This window comes from Pseudopodoces humilis, chromosome 8, assembly GCF_049639895.1.
Source record: "Pseudopodoces humilis isolate 2021_Gansu_Grassland_sample_001 chromosome 8, ASM4963989v1, whole genome shotgun sequence".
NCBI classification, from domain to species: Eukaryota; Metazoa; Chordata; class Aves; order Passeriformes; family Paridae; genus Pseudopodoces; species Pseudopodoces humilis.
Genome location: NC_142207.1, coordinates 30,717,084 through 30,737,985, shown reverse-complemented (window position 1 = coordinate 30,737,985; position 20,902 = coordinate 30,717,084). Strand labels below are relative to the sequence as shown.

The 20,902-nt window shown below is 37.6% G+C and overlaps 1 protein-coding gene across 1 annotated transcript in view; it reads right to left on the bottom strand.

Moving 5' to 3' along the window:
- The window catches only part of COL5A2 (collagen type V alpha 2 chain), a 95,047-nt gene that overhangs the window by 11,354 nt on the left and 62,791 nt on the right, over positions 1-20,902 (bottom strand). Inside the window, exons 13-41 of the mRNA XM_005530331.2 lie at positions 20,721-20,774; positions 19,945-19,998; positions 18,880-18,924; positions 17,872-17,925; positions 16,953-16,997; positions 14,615-14,668; positions 12,806-12,904; positions 12,302-12,346; positions 12,100-12,198; positions 11,646-11,699; positions 11,025-11,132; positions 10,485-10,538; positions 9,677-9,775; positions 8,970-9,023; positions 8,378-8,476; positions 8,227-8,280; positions 8,075-8,128; positions 7,530-7,583; positions 6,819-6,872; positions 6,444-6,488; positions 5,908-6,006; positions 5,046-5,153; positions 4,868-4,921; positions 3,331-3,384; positions 3,156-3,209; positions 2,081-2,134; positions 1,215-1,322; positions 1,054-1,107; positions 792-845 (exon numbers count right to left, since the gene is read on the bottom strand). Of these exons, the coding sequence (XP_005530388.2) occupies positions 792-845; positions 1,054-1,107; positions 1,215-1,322; positions 2,081-2,134; positions 3,156-3,209; positions 3,331-3,384; positions 4,868-4,921; positions 5,046-5,153; positions 5,908-6,006; positions 6,444-6,488; positions 6,819-6,872; positions 7,530-7,583; positions 8,075-8,128; positions 8,227-8,280; positions 8,378-8,476; positions 8,970-9,023; positions 9,677-9,775; positions 10,485-10,538; positions 11,025-11,132; positions 11,646-11,699; positions 12,100-12,198; positions 12,302-12,346; positions 12,806-12,904; positions 14,615-14,668; positions 16,953-16,997; positions 17,872-17,925; positions 18,880-18,924; positions 19,945-19,998; positions 20,721-20,774 (1,917 nt within the window). The remainder of the gene's footprint in view (positions 1-791; positions 846-1,053; positions 1,108-1,214; positions 1,323-2,080; positions 2,135-3,155; positions 3,210-3,330; positions 3,385-4,867; positions 4,922-5,045; positions 5,154-5,907; positions 6,007-6,443; positions 6,489-6,818; positions 6,873-7,529; positions 7,584-8,074; positions 8,129-8,226; positions 8,281-8,377; positions 8,477-8,969; positions 9,024-9,676; positions 9,776-10,484; positions 10,539-11,024; positions 11,133-11,645; positions 11,700-12,099; positions 12,199-12,301; positions 12,347-12,805; positions 12,905-14,614; positions 14,669-16,952; positions 16,998-17,871; positions 17,926-18,879; positions 18,925-19,944; positions 19,999-20,720; positions 20,775-20,902) is intronic.

The following is a 20,902-nucleotide window of genomic DNA, read 5'->3' as shown; positions in this document are numbered from 1 at the left end:
ACGAAAATTCTAAGGACAAGTATATAACCACTGCTAGAAAACTCAACTTTGCCAATTCTTTCTAATATCATCAAGCTAAAGTCCATGTCTAAACTTTTCATTTCCATGGAACAAATTAGTATTTCAATAGACCTTTGCTCATTTCTCAAATACTTTTAAGACTTCATGTGTCTATAAAGTTTTCCATAAACTTCACATCTGATAACCTTACAATGACTGCGAGTTGTTTTTTTCATCATAACATTAAAAGGCATATGAAGCACGACACAGTTCTCTGTGTGGAGTTCAATCCTCAACCTGATCCACTGCTAGTATTTTTTTATAGTGTTTCTGAGAATGTTTGAGCAGAAGAGATTTTGTTTTTGTGGGTTTGTTTTTATTTTAATGGAACTTATGAGTAACTCCACCAATGAGAGAGCCCAGTAGAGCCTCTTTCTTGTCCAAAAACTGTCCTAATTTCAGTCACCACTAAAAGGATAAAAAAGTAAAATATAGAGGAAAATATAAGTTGGGTTTTTTATTCCTCTAAGCAAATAAGTCATTGGAGCAATTTGAAGGCCCACTTAACCCAGTGGAAAGCCTTGCACCAATATCAGGCATTAGACCAAGCTGAAGACTAATGAGCTTTACTTAATGATGCAAACAGTCTCAAAAGTCAGTGCTGATGAACTGTTTTCTTCAATAGAATCAGGCCATAAACACTGCTTCACTTTTCTTGCTTTATTCAACCTTCAGATTCTTGGTGACCATTTTATAAAATATATCTACTAGGAAAATGATAATTAACTTACAGTAGGTCCTGGAGGCCCAACTCTTCCAGCAGATCCTGGGAATCCGGTAGCACCCTAAAAAAAAAAAAAAACACCTTTTTAATGCCATCTTTATCAAATGAAACACAGCACTAATTACCTCAAATGTTCTTGGCTGAATTAGTGAGCAAATTATATTTACATACTGAAAAATCAAGCTGAGATACGGAATAGTACACACATTACATAAAATTTCGGTATTAGATTTTCAGCAGTCAGGTCTCAACACACAATATGTACTTACAGGTGGACCCTGAGTTCCTCTACCACCTTTCAGACCAGGAACACCTGGAGGGCCCTACAAGGAAAGGAGAAAGAGGGGGATGATAGTGAACACCCAGAACTTTTTTAATGAACAAGATCAGCCTATGTCACTGGTTCTGTGATTATTTTATTCATACTTACTGGGGGACCATGAGACCCAGCAAGACCCTGTGGTCCTGGAGATCCAGCATCTCCTTTCTGTCCAGGTTCTCCAGGTTCACCTTTCACACCAGGCTGACCATCAGGGCCCTATAAGAAATAATATTTAGAAGAAACATCAGGGCAGGCAACACCAAATATTTCTTAACAAAATAATTCTCCAGAGAATTATTCTAAAGGGTAAAAAACATATATACCAGGGGTACAAATCAGTCCAGAAAACACTGCATTTGTTTAACAATTCAGTATGGTCTTTAGAAGATCACACATAACAATTTCTAAACATTCTGTGAAACCAGTATTTCCATTTTAAATATTTTACTTATCAAGCTCACATTTTTCTTCTCTATAGATTTTCTATTTTCCTCAGCAGCTACAAAACAAACATTGTCTTTTCTAGGTTTTTTTTCCCCACCAAGGGAAGCAGGTGCAAGACTGTGAAAGGGATCCTGAAACAGGATATTTAGGCTGTGGGAAAGCTTATTCCAGTGCATCTGGTCCATCACCTCATTCCAGACTTCACTATTCATGGTGCAAATCTTTGCTACCTTCAGTAGATACTTTTTAACTTCCCTCATTTTAATCTCAAAGGAACAACATAACATACTAATGAAAATATGAAATCTTGTGAGCAATTACATAATCTTAAAAAGAAAACCACTTTTCAACTGTCTAGGGTGCTTATTGGCCCTTTCCTTCACTTGATATACTGATGGGAGAAAGAAACAGCTATTTTTGCAGCAAAAATGTGACTCCCGATCCAGAACACAGCAATTATTCATAATGAAGGAAATTAAGTGTGTCAAAGCATGAGTACAGGAAACTCATTAGTGTTCCAAAACACATACCGGGGGTCCAGCAAAACCAACAGCGCCAGTTGGGCCATTTTCTCCTCGGGAACCCTGGTCAGACAAATTGAAATAACTTTGTTTAACAACCATCTTTCTACAGACAGTATCAGTTACAGTTCAATATATCAGAAGAGATGTTAACTATTTACCCTCGTGCCATTATACTTTTGCTCTATTAATCAGAATCAAATGATCTTTCAATCCTAAAATAAAGGATGTAAGCTATGATGTTAAAAGCTGCTATGTGTTCAAGACTGTATTGAGCTTTCAGAATTCAGAGATGGAAGGCAAGCATTAAAACAGCACTAGGAGAAAATCTGGTCACAACACACCCCTTCCAGGGATGGTAAAAGAGCACACACTTCATTCAACCTACCGCTCCAATCACACTGGGGAAAAAACCAGTAGTTCAAAGATGTACCCTTCTATAAGGTCACAACAGGCTTCGACTGAGTTTTCCACACAACATTTGCTTGGAAAAGAAGTAGCTGAAGGCTGCCAACTCCAGCACTCTCTAAAAGGGTGGAAGCTGCTCCAAGTTATACTGGAAATAAGAGTGTTCTGATTTATGACAGGGACATAATCAATTTCAAACAGTATGAAGGATCTAGAAGGGCTGAGCCTCTAATTCCCTAATTGAAGTCAACCCTTAAAATACTCCAAGTCACTAATAGATGGAAGATGACAAGTTACATAACTGGGTGAACTAAGGATTACCTCCATGCTTTGCCCATTAAATATTTGTTTATGTACAGTGTTATCTGCTAGGGCCACGCTTTTTAAAACATTGACACAATTACAAGTGGAAACATAGTTTCAGGAGTGAGGTAAGTGAGGGCAACTCTGTAAAGTTTGCCCTAAAACAAGTATAGGTCACAGGAAGAAAATCTGGTAATACTTTTGCAAGTGCACAGCAACAAGTCAGAACTTCACATTTGGCTACAGAAAAAGGGAAAGAAAAGGGGAAAGAAAAAGGGAAAATATATCAGCAAATAAGAAAAATGCCTGGAGTTTGGATCAGTGTTATGTATTGTTAACTTATCCCAGAAAAAAACAAGGCATGTTTACTCACAGGGTTTCCACGAGAACCAGGAGGACCAACTAGACCTCGAGGACCTGGTTCACCCTTAAAATAAAATGAAAGGATTTTATTTCCCAAGTAACTTACTTGTTTTGTCATTGAAACACTAATAAAGTCTGATAATATTAAGAAACTTCAGTAGGGAATGGAATAAAAACCTGTTTACCTTTTCACCAGTGGGACCTGCTGGACCCATTGGGCCTATTGGACCAGGGAGACCCTTTTGAACAAATTAAGATGAAAAGAAGTTAGAAAAGTGATGCTCAAAAAAGACAGTTTAAAACTTCTCATATATTATCATTCCCTTTTTTCATTCCTTTGAATTCTTCTACATCTCTGGAAATTTCTTTTGTCTTCTTTATCTAAAATTGACTTGCATTTCTCCCAATGACCAAACTCCCCACAAAATATCTGCTTTCCTTCATTCTCTCTCTCTTCTCTAAGTCCATCATCTGCTTTATGCAATATTCATGAATAAGGGCAATGATGCAAAAAAAAAAAAAAGCTTTACTTTGCTCTCTCAAAAAGAAACCAAGTCTTTTTTTCCTACTTGCAAAGAGCTCTCTTTCTCTTATGTTAGTATTCAACTATTTTTATTAATTTTAAAGTATCCATAATTTTTTTCTGAAGATTCATTTGTATCTTACAAACTACTCAAAAATGTCCTTTATCTCTTCATAAGGCAGGCAAATAAGTTGCAAACTCTCCACCCAAACTCACCAACTCCACATAATGATCCTTCAGCTCACCATTATTTCACTTTTTCATTAACTACTGTAAGCCCTAAACATCCCTTACAATAACTAAGAATTGCTCTGTATTTTTGGATAATATTTGATTCAGATAACCAATTCCAGCTCACAGATAATAATTTTATTAGAGCTTCTGTATAGTAGGGTTTCTCAAAAAAATTCTTGCTCTTCAACAATAAATTTAGTTCAGACAGGATCCTTGTATTTTGACTGTACCTCACATTTCCAAATGCTTAGCAGTTAGTACTCCAACTGGTTTGCACAACCCAAGAATCTCAGATATACTCTCAATTCATGTAAAAAGTAACTCAAATAACATCTGGGAAGGAAAAATGGTCAGTGCAGACAAAGAAAACCCAGTGCAACTGGGATAATTGGACAGTTGGTCTGTGCAGCAGAGTGTGTGCAATGTGTCTTGAACACATCTTGAGCAGACTAGAAACCTTATTAATGCAACAGAGACTCAAAACTTTCCAGAAGTGCCAGCAACTTACTGCATATGTGAAGCTTAGTGCATTTACATTAATTTAAACCTGTGAAATTCAGGACAGATTGTGGGCAACTCAATGCAGACAATAAGGAGGCATCTGCCTTAGTCCAAGACTGAGAGCTGGAAGGTTTGCTTTTTGCATATTCATCTCTGCCTGTTCATTTTTTCACATTTTTTACTACAGCCAACTTAGACAAATCCCAAATCAACTGTGAATCCTTCCAACTGAGCTCTTAACTGGCATTATTGATGATACCAAATAGGGCACACAAGCACCCCAAAACGTTGTGCACAGCAGTCTTGAAAAATGTGAAAATTTGGAGGTGGAGGTAATGAGTAAATCCATGACATGCCATGATAGTACACTGCATAGTGTTTATCTCTACCAGCTTAGTACCCTAGCACAGTAAACAAACCCGTGTGTGAAGAGTGGGTCTAAAGAGAGAGACAGATTTACTTACTCTTGCCCCATCGTTGCCAGCTGTACCTTCAGCACCTTTCTCACCTACGCCACCCTATGGAAAACACCCAGAAAGTCCCAGTTATGGCACTGAATGCTGACTAGGTCATACCCTGGAATAACTGCAGTGTTAAGAGACAGGTCATTCGACTCAGGAGGACAGCAATAAACAGACTTACTCTGTCACCCTTAGGGCCAGGTGTTCCAGCAATCCCTCTCTCTCCAGGCATGCCCTGAAGGCCCGGTGGGCCTGGATCACCAGGTGTCCCACTAGGGCCTGGGCTTCCCTGGAACAAAAAACAAGTGGTTGCCTATTCATCTGAGAAACATCTTTGTCTCTATGCTGCAGAACATGTTGTGCCTATGTTGAAGTCTCTGGGGTACAGTTTTAAGTAATAATTTTATCTGAAATTTGGACTTTATTCACAACCAAATACTTTTCTTTTCCCACTGTGTTACTCAGGAAGTTCAACTGCAATACCATAGTTCTTCCAAACCTATTAGTATTTAATCAGTGCATACTCGAGATGAAAACAGATAAAAAAAGAAGGTTGGGAATCTTTCTTCCTTGATGTCACATAGGTTTAGTATAGAAACTAGGTACAGGTAGAAGTTGCCAGGAGCAGAGATGCTCATGTCTATTACAGGTCTCACATAAATAGAGGCACTCCCTGCTTGACCTGACTTTGCTGGTCTAATCACATCCATAGCAGGTACATTCATGCAGGCATCAAGCTTTCAGCATTTTCTTTTAATTGCTTAGCCTTGCAAAGTTTCTTTGTGTAAACTGGTATGGCTCTTACAACATTGCTAGAAGGTTTTCTGCACTTCAGAAACTTTGCCCAGTTCTACTGTGAATTCTCAGCATTTAAATATGTTTCAAGTTACTAATGTTGTTATAATTGACATTGTGTGTCCTTCCTTAACAACAGAGATGCCTTTCATGTTTATAATGAAAAAAAATCTCTTTCTTATGATCATATAAATGAGCAGAATTATAGATCACATCACTGCAGCAATGCAAATCTCTACTCAGTTTACCTTCGGGCCATCGGGACCATGGCCTCCAGCCATACCCTTCTCACCCTGGAGTCCTGAGGCACCTGGTTCTCCTCTTTCCCCTGGATTGCCACGTTCTCCCTACAAAATGGAAGATAATAATTTATTTACATGGCAGGGCAGAATCCTGGTTAGAATTTAAAATCCTAAATACACTGTAAGTGCAGTAGAGCCTGTGAAAAAATTCTACAAGAACTGATTAAATTAAAACTAGCTTTATGGTTTTCCTTGTTAGAGGTGGGGAAAATATGTTACTCAGCAAAATAAAAACTTTCATTTCACAGCATAAACCAAATCATTTAATAGCTAGTATTTAACATCACTTCAGGAGCTACAAAATCATTAAAGGTGGTAGATTTTACAGAAACTATCTTAAAACATATCCATATTTACCACCATTTTGTTGATGGGGAAAAAGGTCAAATACTGACTTTAAACTCTTAAAGTCCATATTATGCATCAACTTCCAACCTCAGAGAACTGTCATGAGTATTTAAACTCTGAAAGAAAACACTTACCCTGGGGCCCAATGGACCAACGGCTCCAGGATCTCCAGGCACACCCTAAGGACAAAATTCACATTAGAATGAAATCATTATTCATAACTTTGTAGTTATGGAAATTAGAGACAAACATTTTTATTTACAAAGTACTGTGAATGTAGATGGCCAGCTCTAAATCCTATCTGTCAATAACAAGAGGTGATAGTCCAGTTCACTCCAAGAACACAGATTCTCATAATTATTTTATGCCAGAGCAGTTATTGGACAACTTGCAGACTATATCAATTAAGTATTTTGAAACAGAGTGGGAAATTCAATCAAAAAGAGAAGAAAATATAAAGCTACTTTATAAATTGCATTCTTTTTAATGTTATGTTACATATACATTACCTGGTCACCTGGCTTTCCTCCCTCACCTGGAGGACCTGGTGGCCCAGGCAAGCCCTGAAAAAAGTAAATAAAATGGTCACTAAAGTGATAGAAAGTTATGTAAATCCAGACTTAACTAGGACACCAAGATCATAAATGTTGCAGTACACTCAGTACAAGAGCACACCCTCAGAGATCCCCAAGGGAGAGTTATTAATATAATAACTTTTAATATATTAATTTAATATAATTTAATATATTTTAATTATATTAAATAATTGTTAATATAATTTAATATAATAACAATTAATATTGCACCAAAGTGTTTCCCCCTCTCTGAAATAGATAGCAACCCTTCCTAACATTTGCAAGACATCTCAGCCCTGAAAGTAAAGTTCTCTATAAAGAGATATCAATTTAATTATTACTTCATTATCAAGACAATTATTTTGCTACATATTTGGAACTTTTTTGGAAAATCTTCAAATTAAAACTGATTAACATCAAAGGTTTTCCCAAGGGATACAGAGCTGATAATTAAGCCTTTGCCAGTTTGGTTTAGTGCACAGCTGATATGAAAGTTATGGATCATTAATTATTTTGAACATCCTTGCCTTAGTTCTGAAGTTGAGTTATATTATACATCACTTGATTGAATTTCTCCAATTTAAGTTGATAAAGACATGGGTGTTTATTTTTTAATTTAAAAAAAATAAAAATGTATGCACATACCTGAAACCCTGTAGGACCTGGAGGGCCTTGTTCTCCTCTTTCTCCTGCCAGACCCTATGCAAAAGGAAGTAGTAAGTAAACAGAAGAGGAATACAGGCAAGGTCCACAATTTTTCTTTTCTCTGAATATGCATATTTTCTATTAGGTCTTTATTTATTATACATTTTTACTTATCCCAGGACAAGATGGCCTAGCTAAAAGACGTAATAAGATGTGTATAATTTCTTTAAAATTCTTCCCCTAAGGATTCTCTGGCAACAGTGAAACACTCAGTTCCATTAAAACCAAGAAAGATGGGAAAATTAACTAAGATAATTTTTACTCCCTGCACTATTTTTTATAATGCTTAGTAAAAGGTATTAGACTGCTAATACATGTATATTTTAATACAAAGCTAGCGATTTTTCTAGGACAATTTTTTCTTTAAATGTTCTTGGAATTTTTTGCTTGGGATCAACAACTGGAATGAAGGTTGATAAGAAGAGAAGCCAAAAGAGGAGTGAGTAGATGGAGTGCCAGGCAGGCAGAGGTAAAAGCTGACTTACTGGTGGGCCAACAGGACCAGAAGGGCCAACTTCACCATCTTTACCAGGTGCTCCCTACATTGAAATGACAGGGGAAGGAATCTTGTATAGTGAACACACATAACAGAAAAGCACCATTTTCCATAATCACAGCAAATAACAGCCACACTCACTCTCTGTCCTGGGACTCCTGCATTGCCTGCTTCTCCGGGTTTTCCAGGATCACCCTAAATTGCAGAAATAAAAATGATCAGGTTTAGATATTTTTTCATCCATTAAAATATACAGGAATGGTTCAAGTCAGACAGGGATCGTCATACTCACACTACCACCCTTTGGCCCAGGAAGGCCCATGCTGCCTGGCTGACCTCTGATTCCTATGGAACCTGCTGGACCTGGGCGTCCATCTTCCCCAGGACCACCCTGAAGAGATAAAGCATTTTCCACATTAAATTCTAAATATATTTATTCATATGAACTTATTACTCTCAAGAAAATATTTGTATATATAGAGAAAATTACATTAGCCTGGTTTGAGGCTTCACTTATCAGTCAAAATGCCTTTAGAGCAGATATAGCAATAGCCATACTTCCAGATTTAACCAAATGTTATGCATTTAGAAGTGCATCATGACAAATCATTTATTGTGTCCTTCAAGTGACAACTAGAAAAATATTTAGTTCAAACATTTAACAGTTATGCAGCAGCTCTTAAGCAAGAGACACTGCTACACAGACAAAACTAAAGAAATGTTATTGGTACTAATTTTGAAGTTAGGAATGTAAAATGAACTTTCAAAAGAGAAGATGAGCCTTAACAAATAAAGAAAACTCATGTTAATAAAAGCAATTTCAGTCAGATGGGACCTTTGAATTACTGTGACATTAACTGAAAAGACTAGCTTTTGTCACTTACCAAGGGGCCAAGTTTTCCTTCAGGGCCTTGAACACCTGGATTTCCTGTCAAACCCTAAAAACATGAATAGTATTGGTGTTAGGGCTAGGTCTATAATTCTGAAACAAGAAAGAAATATAAATAAATCCCAAAGAAATGCTCAGTTACTATGACAGCACAGAGTTCTCTATGTCGAAGGTCTTCATACTTTACTTTACAGCTTCATCCCTCACTATCTTACATCTTCCTTCTTATTCTCTCTTTTCTTGCTTTACATCTTTAGAGCTTCTCATAGGCCTTACTTCTGCCATGATCTACATCACATTTTACTCCTCCCTTTATTCCTTTCTCTGATATTTTGAATTGTCCTCCAATCATTTTCCTGAAAAAAATCTCTAGGTGATATGTACCACTCAACTGTCTGTGTTCTCAGTCACCAATTTAATCAAGGTTGCCCTTCAATCCATGTTACTTGTGGTAATTGTGCTCTACAAAAACACTTCTTTCACTTGCATCAGCTGTTCTCAATCAGGGCTATTTCTCCTTTTTCTAAGACAAAACCTGTGCTTCCCAACATCAGCAGGAAACAAAGACAGGTCTTTTGGCCTTTAGCCCCACTGAAACCAGTCTGTCCATGTATAACAGCTTCTGAATTCCTAAACATTCACTGCTGCCTTTCAAAAAGGAAAGGTAGCACGGTTTATAGGGTACTGCTATCAGTCCCTTACCCTTGCACCTGGAAGGCCAGGCTCACCAGGACGTCCAGGATCTCCCTGACCTCCTTTAGGTCCAGAAGATCCCGCTGGACCACGCTCTCCTTGGGCTCCCTAGAAAGACACCAGTGAGCTACTAGTCAATAGCTAGAACAGTGACAGAAGGAGAAGGTTAAATAAAAACTTTATCTTCTATTAAGGACCTATTTCTGCAAATAAGTTTACAAATCATTAATTCATTTACTGTTATTGGTTTCCTAATTATTATCTTTTCTCCCCAAAATTATTACTTAAATGTTGTCTCTTCCTTAAAGCAAGTTTATATAAGCATTTTAGAATCCCTGTATTTTTACCAAGCCAGGAACTTACAGAAGTACTAGACAAATGCCTGTGTGAGTCACTTCCCTGGAAGCGTTAGAGCAGTTAGGAAAGCCAGAAAAACCCATCTTTTTTTAAGGGACAAGTCCAGAAAATCACACAAGACACAAAGAATGGGCAATTTTTCACAGAGCCCCCTCCTACATAGCAATACATAAAGCAATATAGGAGTAGAACAGGTGAATCCCTTATCTGTGCACATTTCAAAATGAGGGAGCATTAAGCCAGGGGCAAGCAAGCAAAGCTGAACATCATGGGAACTGAATGTGACTTTTCCCAAAAAAATTTGTCTCAAAACATTCAGACCCCCTTTTGGCATTTGCATATTGGATCTGCCTTTTAGCCCAGAAGCAGACATTTTTAATGGAACACTTTCTTTTTATATATCTGGATATATGAAGATTTAACAAGCTACACAATAAAGATGAACACTAATTTAATTTACCTTTGGTCCAGGCAAGCCATCAGAACCTGGAAAACCACGGTTACCAGGAGCACCCTAGGAAAAGCAGTAGATATAATTATCTTAATTTTTACATAGCTTACTACAAATAAAGGACCAGAATCATGGATTGAAGGTTCAGTTAATTTCCTTACAATTTTCTTACTTAGGTACTTAAACTTGGGGAGGGTTATGGCTTAGAGTGGCAAATATATCAGTGTCTCATTCATGTGTGCTGGACAGCTCTTTCTGTGTGAACAGCCTCATTGAAAGCAAAGATGACCAGTTGTACAGGTGTAAGAAAAAGTCTGCAGAGGAGCTTGTGCTATCTCCATCCTTTCTCCTGCCATACTATCCTGGGCACTGAATCTCCACATAAAAGTATCCAGTGCAGAAAAATAACACACAGTAGTAACTACTGCTAGGAAAGTAAGGTTTGACTACATCCACAGTCAAGCTGTAAGAACATCCAAGGGTAGGTCAAAAGGTTTTTCAGCTTAGCAGTGCATCTCTTAAGTCATACTTTTCCTCTAGATTTCTTACCCTCTCTCCAACAGGACCTGGTGGACCTACTGACCCTGGATCACCTCGAGGACCTCTTTTCCCTTCTTCACCTATGGGGCCAATGGGACCCTGGGGACCTTGCGGGCCCTAGTGAGAATAAAATGGTATTTTAATAAGCATTGTTAAGCTCACCATTTCTCAGGCATATTGAAACAGACTGTCTTCTGGACACTATAAACATTTTTCCAAATAAAGGAGAAAAAAATAGTTAGGTTTTGGATCAGTTAAAAATCACAGCTTTTCAGCATCTGCTTTTCTCCTTTACAATGTTCATAAGCTAATGAACTGTAATTCTGCAGTTGGGCTACACACTGCTTCTTATGATCACCCACAATAGTTTGTATTTGGTTAAGCTGAAAAGGAGTCAAAATTCAGTGAGACTCTAATAGAAATTTTCAAAGGAGAAGACAGTGGTAAAGAAAATATTACTTCTACATTTTTGTCAGTTATTACATGATTATTTAATTGGTGAGAAAGAAAAGCTGAAGATTGGTTGATAAACCAACTCAAACCCTGCAGAGTCAGTTTCGCCCCAAAAGTTACATGGCTATAAAAGCCTCTGTGTTTCCTCTTCATCTTAAAAAGCATAGAGAGACTTACAGGTTCACCTTTGGGTCCTGCTTCTCCCTTGAAACCTGGGACACCAGGGTCTCCCTGAAAATAAACACATGAATAGCTCCAGTAAAGTTACAAGTCTGCATAAACCACTTCATCTTTATGTATTATGCCATGAAACAAACATTTCCTACTTTAGTCACTAACTGTAGGCAGTATGATGCTTACAATGGCTTGTGTTTACCCTTATTATGCTTATTATTATGTTATCAATACAAAAACTTAAAGAAATCTCTTTTCCCAGGTTTATATTACAAACTTCTGTTTCAAAGAAGCAGTGGTATTTAGGTATGCTGATTCACAAGATCCAGTCTTAGCACTCTCCTTGGCATGCTACCAGTGTACTTAAAGGAAGCCCATTGCTAATCCCTGCTTCAGTCCCATGGAGCGACACATGTGCCAGACACTACATTTCCCAAAGAGACAAAGACCCCGTTACCGGCTGGCCTCGAATCCCGGGGGGGCCGGTGCTGCCCTGTGGTCCTGGGGAGCCAGGGGGGCCTGTTAATCCAGGGGGGCCTCCAGTGCCTGGAGAGCCCTACAAATACAAACAGCAAGCACAGTAAGGAAACACAGTCAAAACAAGGAAATAAAAGAAATTCACTTACACAATTTCTTCAAGAAGAAATATGATTACTTACAGTAGGGCCCTTTGCACCAGGGGAGCCATCTGTCCCTTCAGCACCCTAAAGATAAGGTATCAATCGTTAAAAATCATTTTAATGAGATGGGCATCAATCACAAAAGCAGAAGATAGTTATTTTATCCACTTTAAAAGACCAGAAAATTAAGGCTATTAAATAAATGCAGCAACATATGCAAATGGTAAAATGGGCAATAAAGCAGGCAAGTTAATGAGACTTTAATGTTGAAGTTCTTATGTTTAAACTTAAGTTTTAAAGTACTTTTATGATTGTGACTGTATCAAGCTGTGTAACTTTCAGTTTTGCAACTTGAAATAAAATAACAAATAGTTATAATCAATACAATTAGCACCAAAAAAAACCCCAAGGAATGAGACCTCTTTTCCTTGGGAGAAAAGGTAATCTGAATAAAACACAGTTCCATTTGGGGCACTAAAAACCCCCATAAACAGGTGAGCATGCACAAGCTGAGCACTGAGGAACTCAATTCAATGTACTTACAGGAAGACCTTGTGACCCAGCTGGGCCTTGAGGACCTGTTTCACCTCTTTGTCCTTGAGGACCTTCAGGACCTCGAGGACCTGTTGGACCTGCTTCACCCTAGGATTCCACATGAGAAAACAAGTGGAGATTAGTTTGCTCTAAAAAGAAATGCTATAAAGTAACTCAGGATGAATACTGAGCTTATAACAGAAAAACAATTCATGTTTGGAACAGTTTATTATCCTTAAAATACGATTTTGCTTACTTAATTTTGCCTCTGTTATTTCTAGGTGAATGAGAATATTAAAAGTATAGATGGATTTTTTTCTCAATGTATAAAAGACAAGAAAACTCTGCAGAAAAACTGAACTATCCAGGAGTCCAAATAAGATCAAGAACAGACCTGTCTCTCTAAAATCCCACTATGTGCCTGTAATTTTACAAGTTGGTTTTCTTTAACCTTCATTAACAGCAAGGCTTAAGATTTAGATGGTAACACATCTGGGATTGGTTGATTTGGGTTTTTTTTTGCACAGCACAGATGAACTCACTGTTACAGAACTATATTAAATATCAAATCCCTGTGAGATTAGACTGGATGATAAATTCCTCACAGCATCTTCTTTGAATTTTAATTTTATATAGGAAATACGCCTTTTGGAACAGATGGCTGTTAATATCACATCTTCATTGTATAATCTGCTGAGCTTTTATGAGTTCAAAGCAACTATTCCAATTTTACATGATCTGATAATCAAACTTGAAAGTAGCTTCTCCTTTTCAAAAGCTCTAAATGATTCATCATGTGACAGCTTTTTTAAACATTTGCTTAGGTAAAACCATGTTGAGCCATACTAAAACATTTTACATGCACTTCAAGGGCTACCATTTTACTGTACTCTCCTCTTGTCTAGACTGTGCTTTTTCCAAGAAAGGTTGGAGCAGATGATCCTAGAGGTCCCCTTCCAGCCTGCTATTCTATGACTCTGTGATTAACTTGATACTGTTAGTAAGACTTGTTTCCAAACAGTGTCATGAATGTTGCCAGCTTCACAACAACACAAAACATCTGCTGATCTTGGCCACCTGACCAATTGAGAGTTTCTTCTTGTATAACATTTTCTTATCGTATTTCAGGAGTGTAAAGGAGCAGCAGGATGCAGGGCATGGAAAAGAAGTATAAGGAAGCTATATATTGTCCTATCTTTGAAGACACCGGCTCAAGGCTAAGAAGCGAAAATTAAAAATAAAATAAAAATAAAATAAAAGAGCACTTTCTTGAAAAAGCAAGAGAGGGAAGTGCCACAAAGACAGTGCTGCAGCAAATGAAAGTTCTTATTTCACAGCCCAATCCCTCAAAGCCATAAAAAGTAGTAACTGTAATTTGCTCTACTGTGATGAACCACACATCTCTGTACGGGTTTATGTCCCTTACCAGATTGGATCATTTCAAAAAGTGTTCTTGGCCAAAACTAGAAGGTCCTTCCTCCATACTGTCTTCAACTTGCCCTCACAACCTCACTTCTAGCAATGTATCTTGCTATTATTTGAATATTCTTGACAAGATTCCTGAAGCACAGCATGGCAGTCAGCTTATAATCACCCTTTGACACGAGCAAAGGGGAAAGCAAAGTATCTTAACAGTGGTGAATTGCAATTGCTTCATTTGGCTTTGGGTTTTATCTTCTGCCTGAAGGTCTTGACTGATTTCACAGCAGCTCCTGGGGATCTGTACGCACATCAGTGTGAGCTCTGTGTAGTCTAGTACACATTTTTAGTTGTGTGTCGTTAGACATTTTAAAAAGACACTTTCATTTTATTTTTTACCTTCATACCAGGAATACCAGGAAAACCTGGAGATCCAGTTATGCCAAGTGGGCCCTATAAAAGACAGACACACAAAGCTGTAATTCAGCCATTTAGATCACAAAGATTAGCATCTCATCACTCAGTAAATGTGGGTCTAGAATTACATGTAATTTTTAGCCATAAAACATTTTTTATAACAAAACCAAAATAACTATAAACATCAGTTTTTTAAGCAGTACACATACATTTTATGGAATTGTGGTGTAGGTCTTTAACAATGTGTTTTCTGGCTTCAGCAAAGCTACAGCTCTTGATTCAGCTACCAGTGCCTGAATTGCAATGTAGACAATTCGCAATGAACAATTATGGGAATTAAGATTCCTAAATTCACAGGGAAATTAATTTTCAAGTTGTAAAACACAGATCTTGTATCAAAATTTTAGGGCTAGACAGACAAAGATATTTCCATTTCCATAATGTCTCTTGTCCTGAGCAAGACATTCAAGAGAATTTTCCACTGTATTCTAAAGTCTTGGGATTGCGGCACTCAGTGGTTATTAATACTCACTGCAACACTGTTCCCAGATAATTCCTCTTTATCTTTTCCTCATTTTCTGTCTTTTTGTAAAATATGATTCATGCTGAGAAAAAATGTTCGATGTAATAAGCTCTCCTGACAAACTTAATCAGAACAATCTGTCCCACCAAGCATTAATTACAGACAACATTTCTGCTGTGACCTTGCACTGGATTTCTACAGAACTGATGCAACAGCTCACCAAATATATTTTTGAAAACCTATGTCCCAGTTTACTGGATCACAGATAATGTCTGCCAAATCTCTCTCTTGTTGCAGGAAGACTTCCAGGATTAGGCTGTACCACTGCACTGACCCAATTAACAGCACATTTCATTAACACTTTTTCCAGTGAGAAACATGTGAATTAAGGACGAGTATCTCCCTTGTGACACTTCATGGGATTTTCTAAACAACTTATCATGTTCAGTGAAGCTGACCTCGCATTTTATGCCCAAGAAAAATTACAAGTTTAATGCAAAACCTCATAGCTTGCCACCTAGCTTCTTTTAACTTTATAATTTGTTTTAATATTTTGTTTGTTTGAAAGTTTCTTCTAACAACTTACCTTTCATTCATGTTATGCTAAATAATTTCGTTTTGTAGCTTTTAGGCACTTAAATTCATTTTTTGAGCTTCTATTACAGTTAATTTTTTCTTAATGAAGTGTTTAATAAAACAGTCTGTTTATTAAGATGACACAGGTAAATTAATTTTTCTCACAACCTTGTCTCAAATAAATAAAGAGTATGCACAGAATTAAATTCTAACTGCAGGCAGGCATGGTTGAGGGTTTTGAGGGGTTTTTTTTGGTGCAGTGCTTTTGGGGTGTTTGGTTGTTGGGTTTTGTGTTTTGTTTCTGTTTTCTTCTAAGCTGACCATCACAAAATGATAAAGGCTGACTACATCAATGGGTAGGAGCTGTTACCCATATCGTACAAGTGACACTTCCAAAAAAATCAAACCTAAATACCACATTTTTGAAGTAGAAATTGGCCTTGCACAAATAGTACAAAACCATCACCTGCTTCCACATGCAAAAGCAACCAAAAATTAACTGTATGTGTGGGAATAATCCGTGACTCTTGTGAATTCTCACAAATGTATTTTGCAAATGCAGTGTGAGATAGAACTGTAAGATCATAACCAACATCCTGTGCTACTCTGAGTGTAAACAGCCATGTCTTCCTCTGCAGCCCTGCTGCCATGGTGGGAGAACTTCAGCAGCCATGCAAGCCAGGCTCTCTCGGCTTGGCAGACATTCAGACACAGGCATCTGTCCTTCAGTTCAAAAAGTGACTGTTCTTAATTAAAAGGCCCTTTTACACATTTGGTAACGGAATAATTGCAAGGAGCAAGTTGTGCTATTAGTGAGTGCCTTTTTTCGTGCTGACAACAAGCCTCATTTGCCATCTTTGCATGTGAAGGAGGCTAGCATGCAATTATGAACTGCTTTAGATTGCAGTGCATGCACTTGAGACACTTCCTTCCCTGCTGTATAAACTCCATAAGAGCAGCAGAGCATCACCTCCCCAGGAGATGCTATGGCTGACCCCTGCAAATTAAAACCTTTAGATGAAGTAAATTACAGAGGACAATTTTGCAGAGGACAGCACTGAAAGTAAAATGAATAGAAATAGGAATCATTCCCAGATAATTAATTCCAGATGCACTTAAATGATATCAGCAACTGCCAACTTTTTTTTTTTTTCTGGTAGTGAGAAAAGGCAAGTGGAAATATAGAGTGGGAAAGTGGGTGATTGAGAACCAATCACTTACCATTGGGCCTGGCTTCCCAGGCATACCATGCTGGCCACGTCCACCCTAGACACAAAAATAGAAAATACAGAGTATTTGTGAGAATTCTACCTATTTTTTTTTAATTATTTGTTGACAGCATTTGTGATAAAACTATATATACTGAAGTGATTGAAGAAATGCTGGATTGCACATTCCTCCAAACACTGCCATGGAAAACTTCTGGAAGAAATTATGCTCCCATTTGAGTTAATGGATTTCTGTATTTTCAGAAACGACAATATTTTGACAGTGCCATTGTATGGGGCACATGACACAAATGGATCATATAAAACTCATGAGGAGAAATGCCAGATAAACAATATTTGACACTGGATGTAAAAGCAGCAGGATAAAAGTTCTAACTCAAATATAATCTCACATCAAGGATAATCCCCCTTTTTGCTGAAAATCAAAATATTTTTAAGAAGACAACCTTATCATCTGGAATTAAATTTTTAGAGTTCATCTAAATTAAGATCAAAATTGAAAGACTTCATCTAAACATTTATTTTAAACCTTTTTCCAGACAAAATTGAAACGTATTATTTCCTGTTCAGCATTTTTTGCTGAAAAGAACCTCTCACAAGAAATCTCACAGAAACATAGAAGACATATTTATATCCCAGAAAATCATGCTGCGGTGGTATTTGGACTCATGAGCAGCTCTGCTATGAGAATCTACCATATAGTTACCACTCTCATTTTAAAACTGTTTTTAACTTCTCAAATATATAGTAAAGATCTCATGCAACAAAACTGCTCAGCCTCAACCTTTTCTAAGGTATGGCAGAACTCACAAGTGACAAGCAAGTCACATGAACAAACACTTTCATGCTCAGGGATTTAAATTTAAGTGAACAAGAGCAGTAGTACAAGAGAGAAGGAATATTCTACTTACAGGAGCACCTTGTGGTCCAATTCGTCCTCTTTCTCCTGGCATCCCCCTAGGTCCCTTGAAGAAAGAACAAAAAGTGCATTATTTAGGAGGTCATCACGTCAGAATAATAAAAAGGGTTGTTTTTTTTCACTCCTGCAGGAATAACTAATCTTGTCCTATAGCAGAAAAGAAGTAGCAACTCATAAAAATCCCTACAGCCTCATAGGCTTGCCCAGTAGAAATTTAATAAACTGTAATTTCTGTTTTTCCATTCCAACAGTATTTCCAGTGTTAAACACATTAGAATAAATTCTGTATTTACTCACCAGTGACAATAATGCAACTTCTTTCACTAAATCTCATTCCAAATTAGATTCTGCTTCAGGGATACTACATTGTACACACAACATAGTGCTTCACAGAGATGCCATTATCTGATATTAGAAAGAGGCTTTACTTCCAGAAGCACTGCTGAGAGTCAATTTTTGTCATGTAACACTACTCAGGCATATTCAGTTGTCCAAAACTACACGTGAATGAAAATTATTCTAAAAAAAAGTTTTTCCATTTCACTTCCAGGTCATGCATACTTATCCTCACTGTAACCTCCAAAATCCTCTGTCCATGGTTTTCTTAGCTAGTTTATCCCTGATCTAAATTACTCCAGTTCTACCTCAGAGCAACCCAAGCCAGTTTTTCTCATGTTGAATTCACTCCATATGAGGCATCAATGTGTAAAAAAGAAAAAGCTATCCCCCCCACACTTACATGAGTTGGGAAACCATCACCACACCTACAGCCAAATCTCTGCTGAGCCTTCTGATTTAACATTATTACCTATGAGTGTGAATGCAGGGGAAGAACAGCTTACAGTGGACCAAATTCACTGTCAGAGTAATAAAAAACGAAGCCATCATGAAGGGAAAGTTCAGCTCCATGAGCTCAAATACAGATATCAAACCCCTGAAATTCCCACTAGCAATTGTATTTACAATCAGTTCTGCAATACCCAATGCATGCGACACTCACTAGGGGACCTGTTGGACCCATGGCTCCAGTTGGTCCAGACTCTCCCTAGAAAAGGAAATGAAATTACAGAATTAGAGAAATGGGTGAAAAGAAAATTGAGTCACATTTTACCCCCATCCTCTGTGCTTATGTTGGACCTCAGGAGCAGATTTGCACGCATACTTGTGTGCATCACACATGGCACTGTTCCCCACACTGATAGAAACATCATGTTTATGTATTCTCAGTGTTTGTGTTCTCTGCCAAGACTGCTGCTGTTGTTGCCTCCACAGAAAGTGGTAGGCAATCTTGGGAAAGAAATCTTTACTTACACAAACTCTCTTTAAGTACTAATCTCACATTTAAATTTAGATTTTGGAAAATTCACTTCATTTACTATGTTTTTAATCTAAAGGAATAGTTCTCTCCCACATTCAATTATCACTTGTGCCAGGCCAAAAATATTTCAGCATCAGCAGTTATGAAAGTGGAAAATCCTGAAACAAGTGTACTATGCTCTTTTAAAACATCTTTTAACACCTATCTTGAAAGAACTCACTCCAGATGACTATCCTGTGTTACCACTGCTTTGATCTGAAGTGGTAAGAGTGGTTCAATGCCAATGGGGATCAAAAATTCTAAGAGAATAAACTAATAATTTAGTTTATATTAGTATATATAATAAGCCAGTTTGCTTAAAATATATCCCCTTCTCCTCTCGACATGCCTGTTTCTTTTAAGCCAATCTATCATAATTTGAAAGAGAAGAGTCAGGTTTTAGTTATGCATTGCTTTATTTGATTATATTAAAAAATGTTCAACTTGGTCACATAGAGGTAACAAGAACCATGAATGTCCAAGTGCAAAATGTGCATGGGCCCTTTGTTAACAGACTCTGCTGTCTTCAGTTCGTGTGTCACAAATGGAGCACTCGGCTCACCCAGTGATCCCTTACTATTGAATTCTGTCCCCCATATAAAGGTCAGAGAGGGTACAAAGATGTGTTCAAAAGATTTCCTGCCTTACAGGATTTTGGTATTACACAAAACATGCTTAATCATTTAGTTGCTTGGGCCATAAAAATACCTTTGCTCCAGCTGCTCCAATTTCACCTTTTGGACCATCAAGTCCTTTCAATCCCTGTAAGTTATGAAAATACAAAGGAATTGTATTCATATATGTACACACAAAGAGCACTCCTACTATTATTGTAAAGTAACTTGATATTAAAGTACTAAGAATGGATCTAAGGTGGTAAGAGTAAGAAAAGAAAAGAAAAAGAAACACAAAAATCCCAGATGGAATGAAGTTTTTAAACATTTCCTAAATGGAAACCATTTGTACAAGGTACTTTTCCTTGGATTTGGTTTCCTTTTTCAAACAAGAAAGTTTTTTTAAAAAATCCTGAAACAACAAGGAGGAGGCACTGAGCCATAGGAAACCAATTTATTCCTCCCTGAAGTAAAATTCTGGCCAGAAAACTTGGTAATTTGTAATCACTCCATGTTGCAAACATATCCACCTCTCAAGTTCCCCACCCTAATGCAAGACTTGCCAACAAAGTGAGAGAACTGTCAGGTTTGCGCCTCCTGAAGCTTGGCAGGGCTCATGCAAGCTCCTTCCAGATTCCCAGAACATTTGAAAATAGAGTGAAGAAAGTACTGGAGCATGTAATACAGAGGTCAGCTTAAAGGGGAATAGCACTGATTTTCTGCAAGGCCCTCTTTCTCTCAATGCCAGTAATTCTGCTACAGCTGCCTTGTCTGTAGTGTAGGCAAATTCTGCAGATACAAAAAAAAAATCTTCATTCTGAAACTGCCAGGAAATATCATCTCTATCAGAGGGAAAACCTTGTCTCTTACCCGGTGACCCTTGAGACCTGGCAGACCAGGAGCACCAGGAAAGCCTCGAGGGCCCTAGGAAGGAAGAGAAAAAAACAAATACAATCCTGATTCTGCAGATAAAGCCAGCAATAATGGTACTAACAGGCATGAGGGCAGCAGAAATACTAATATTGTTAACACTCCTTCACCTTCATCATAGT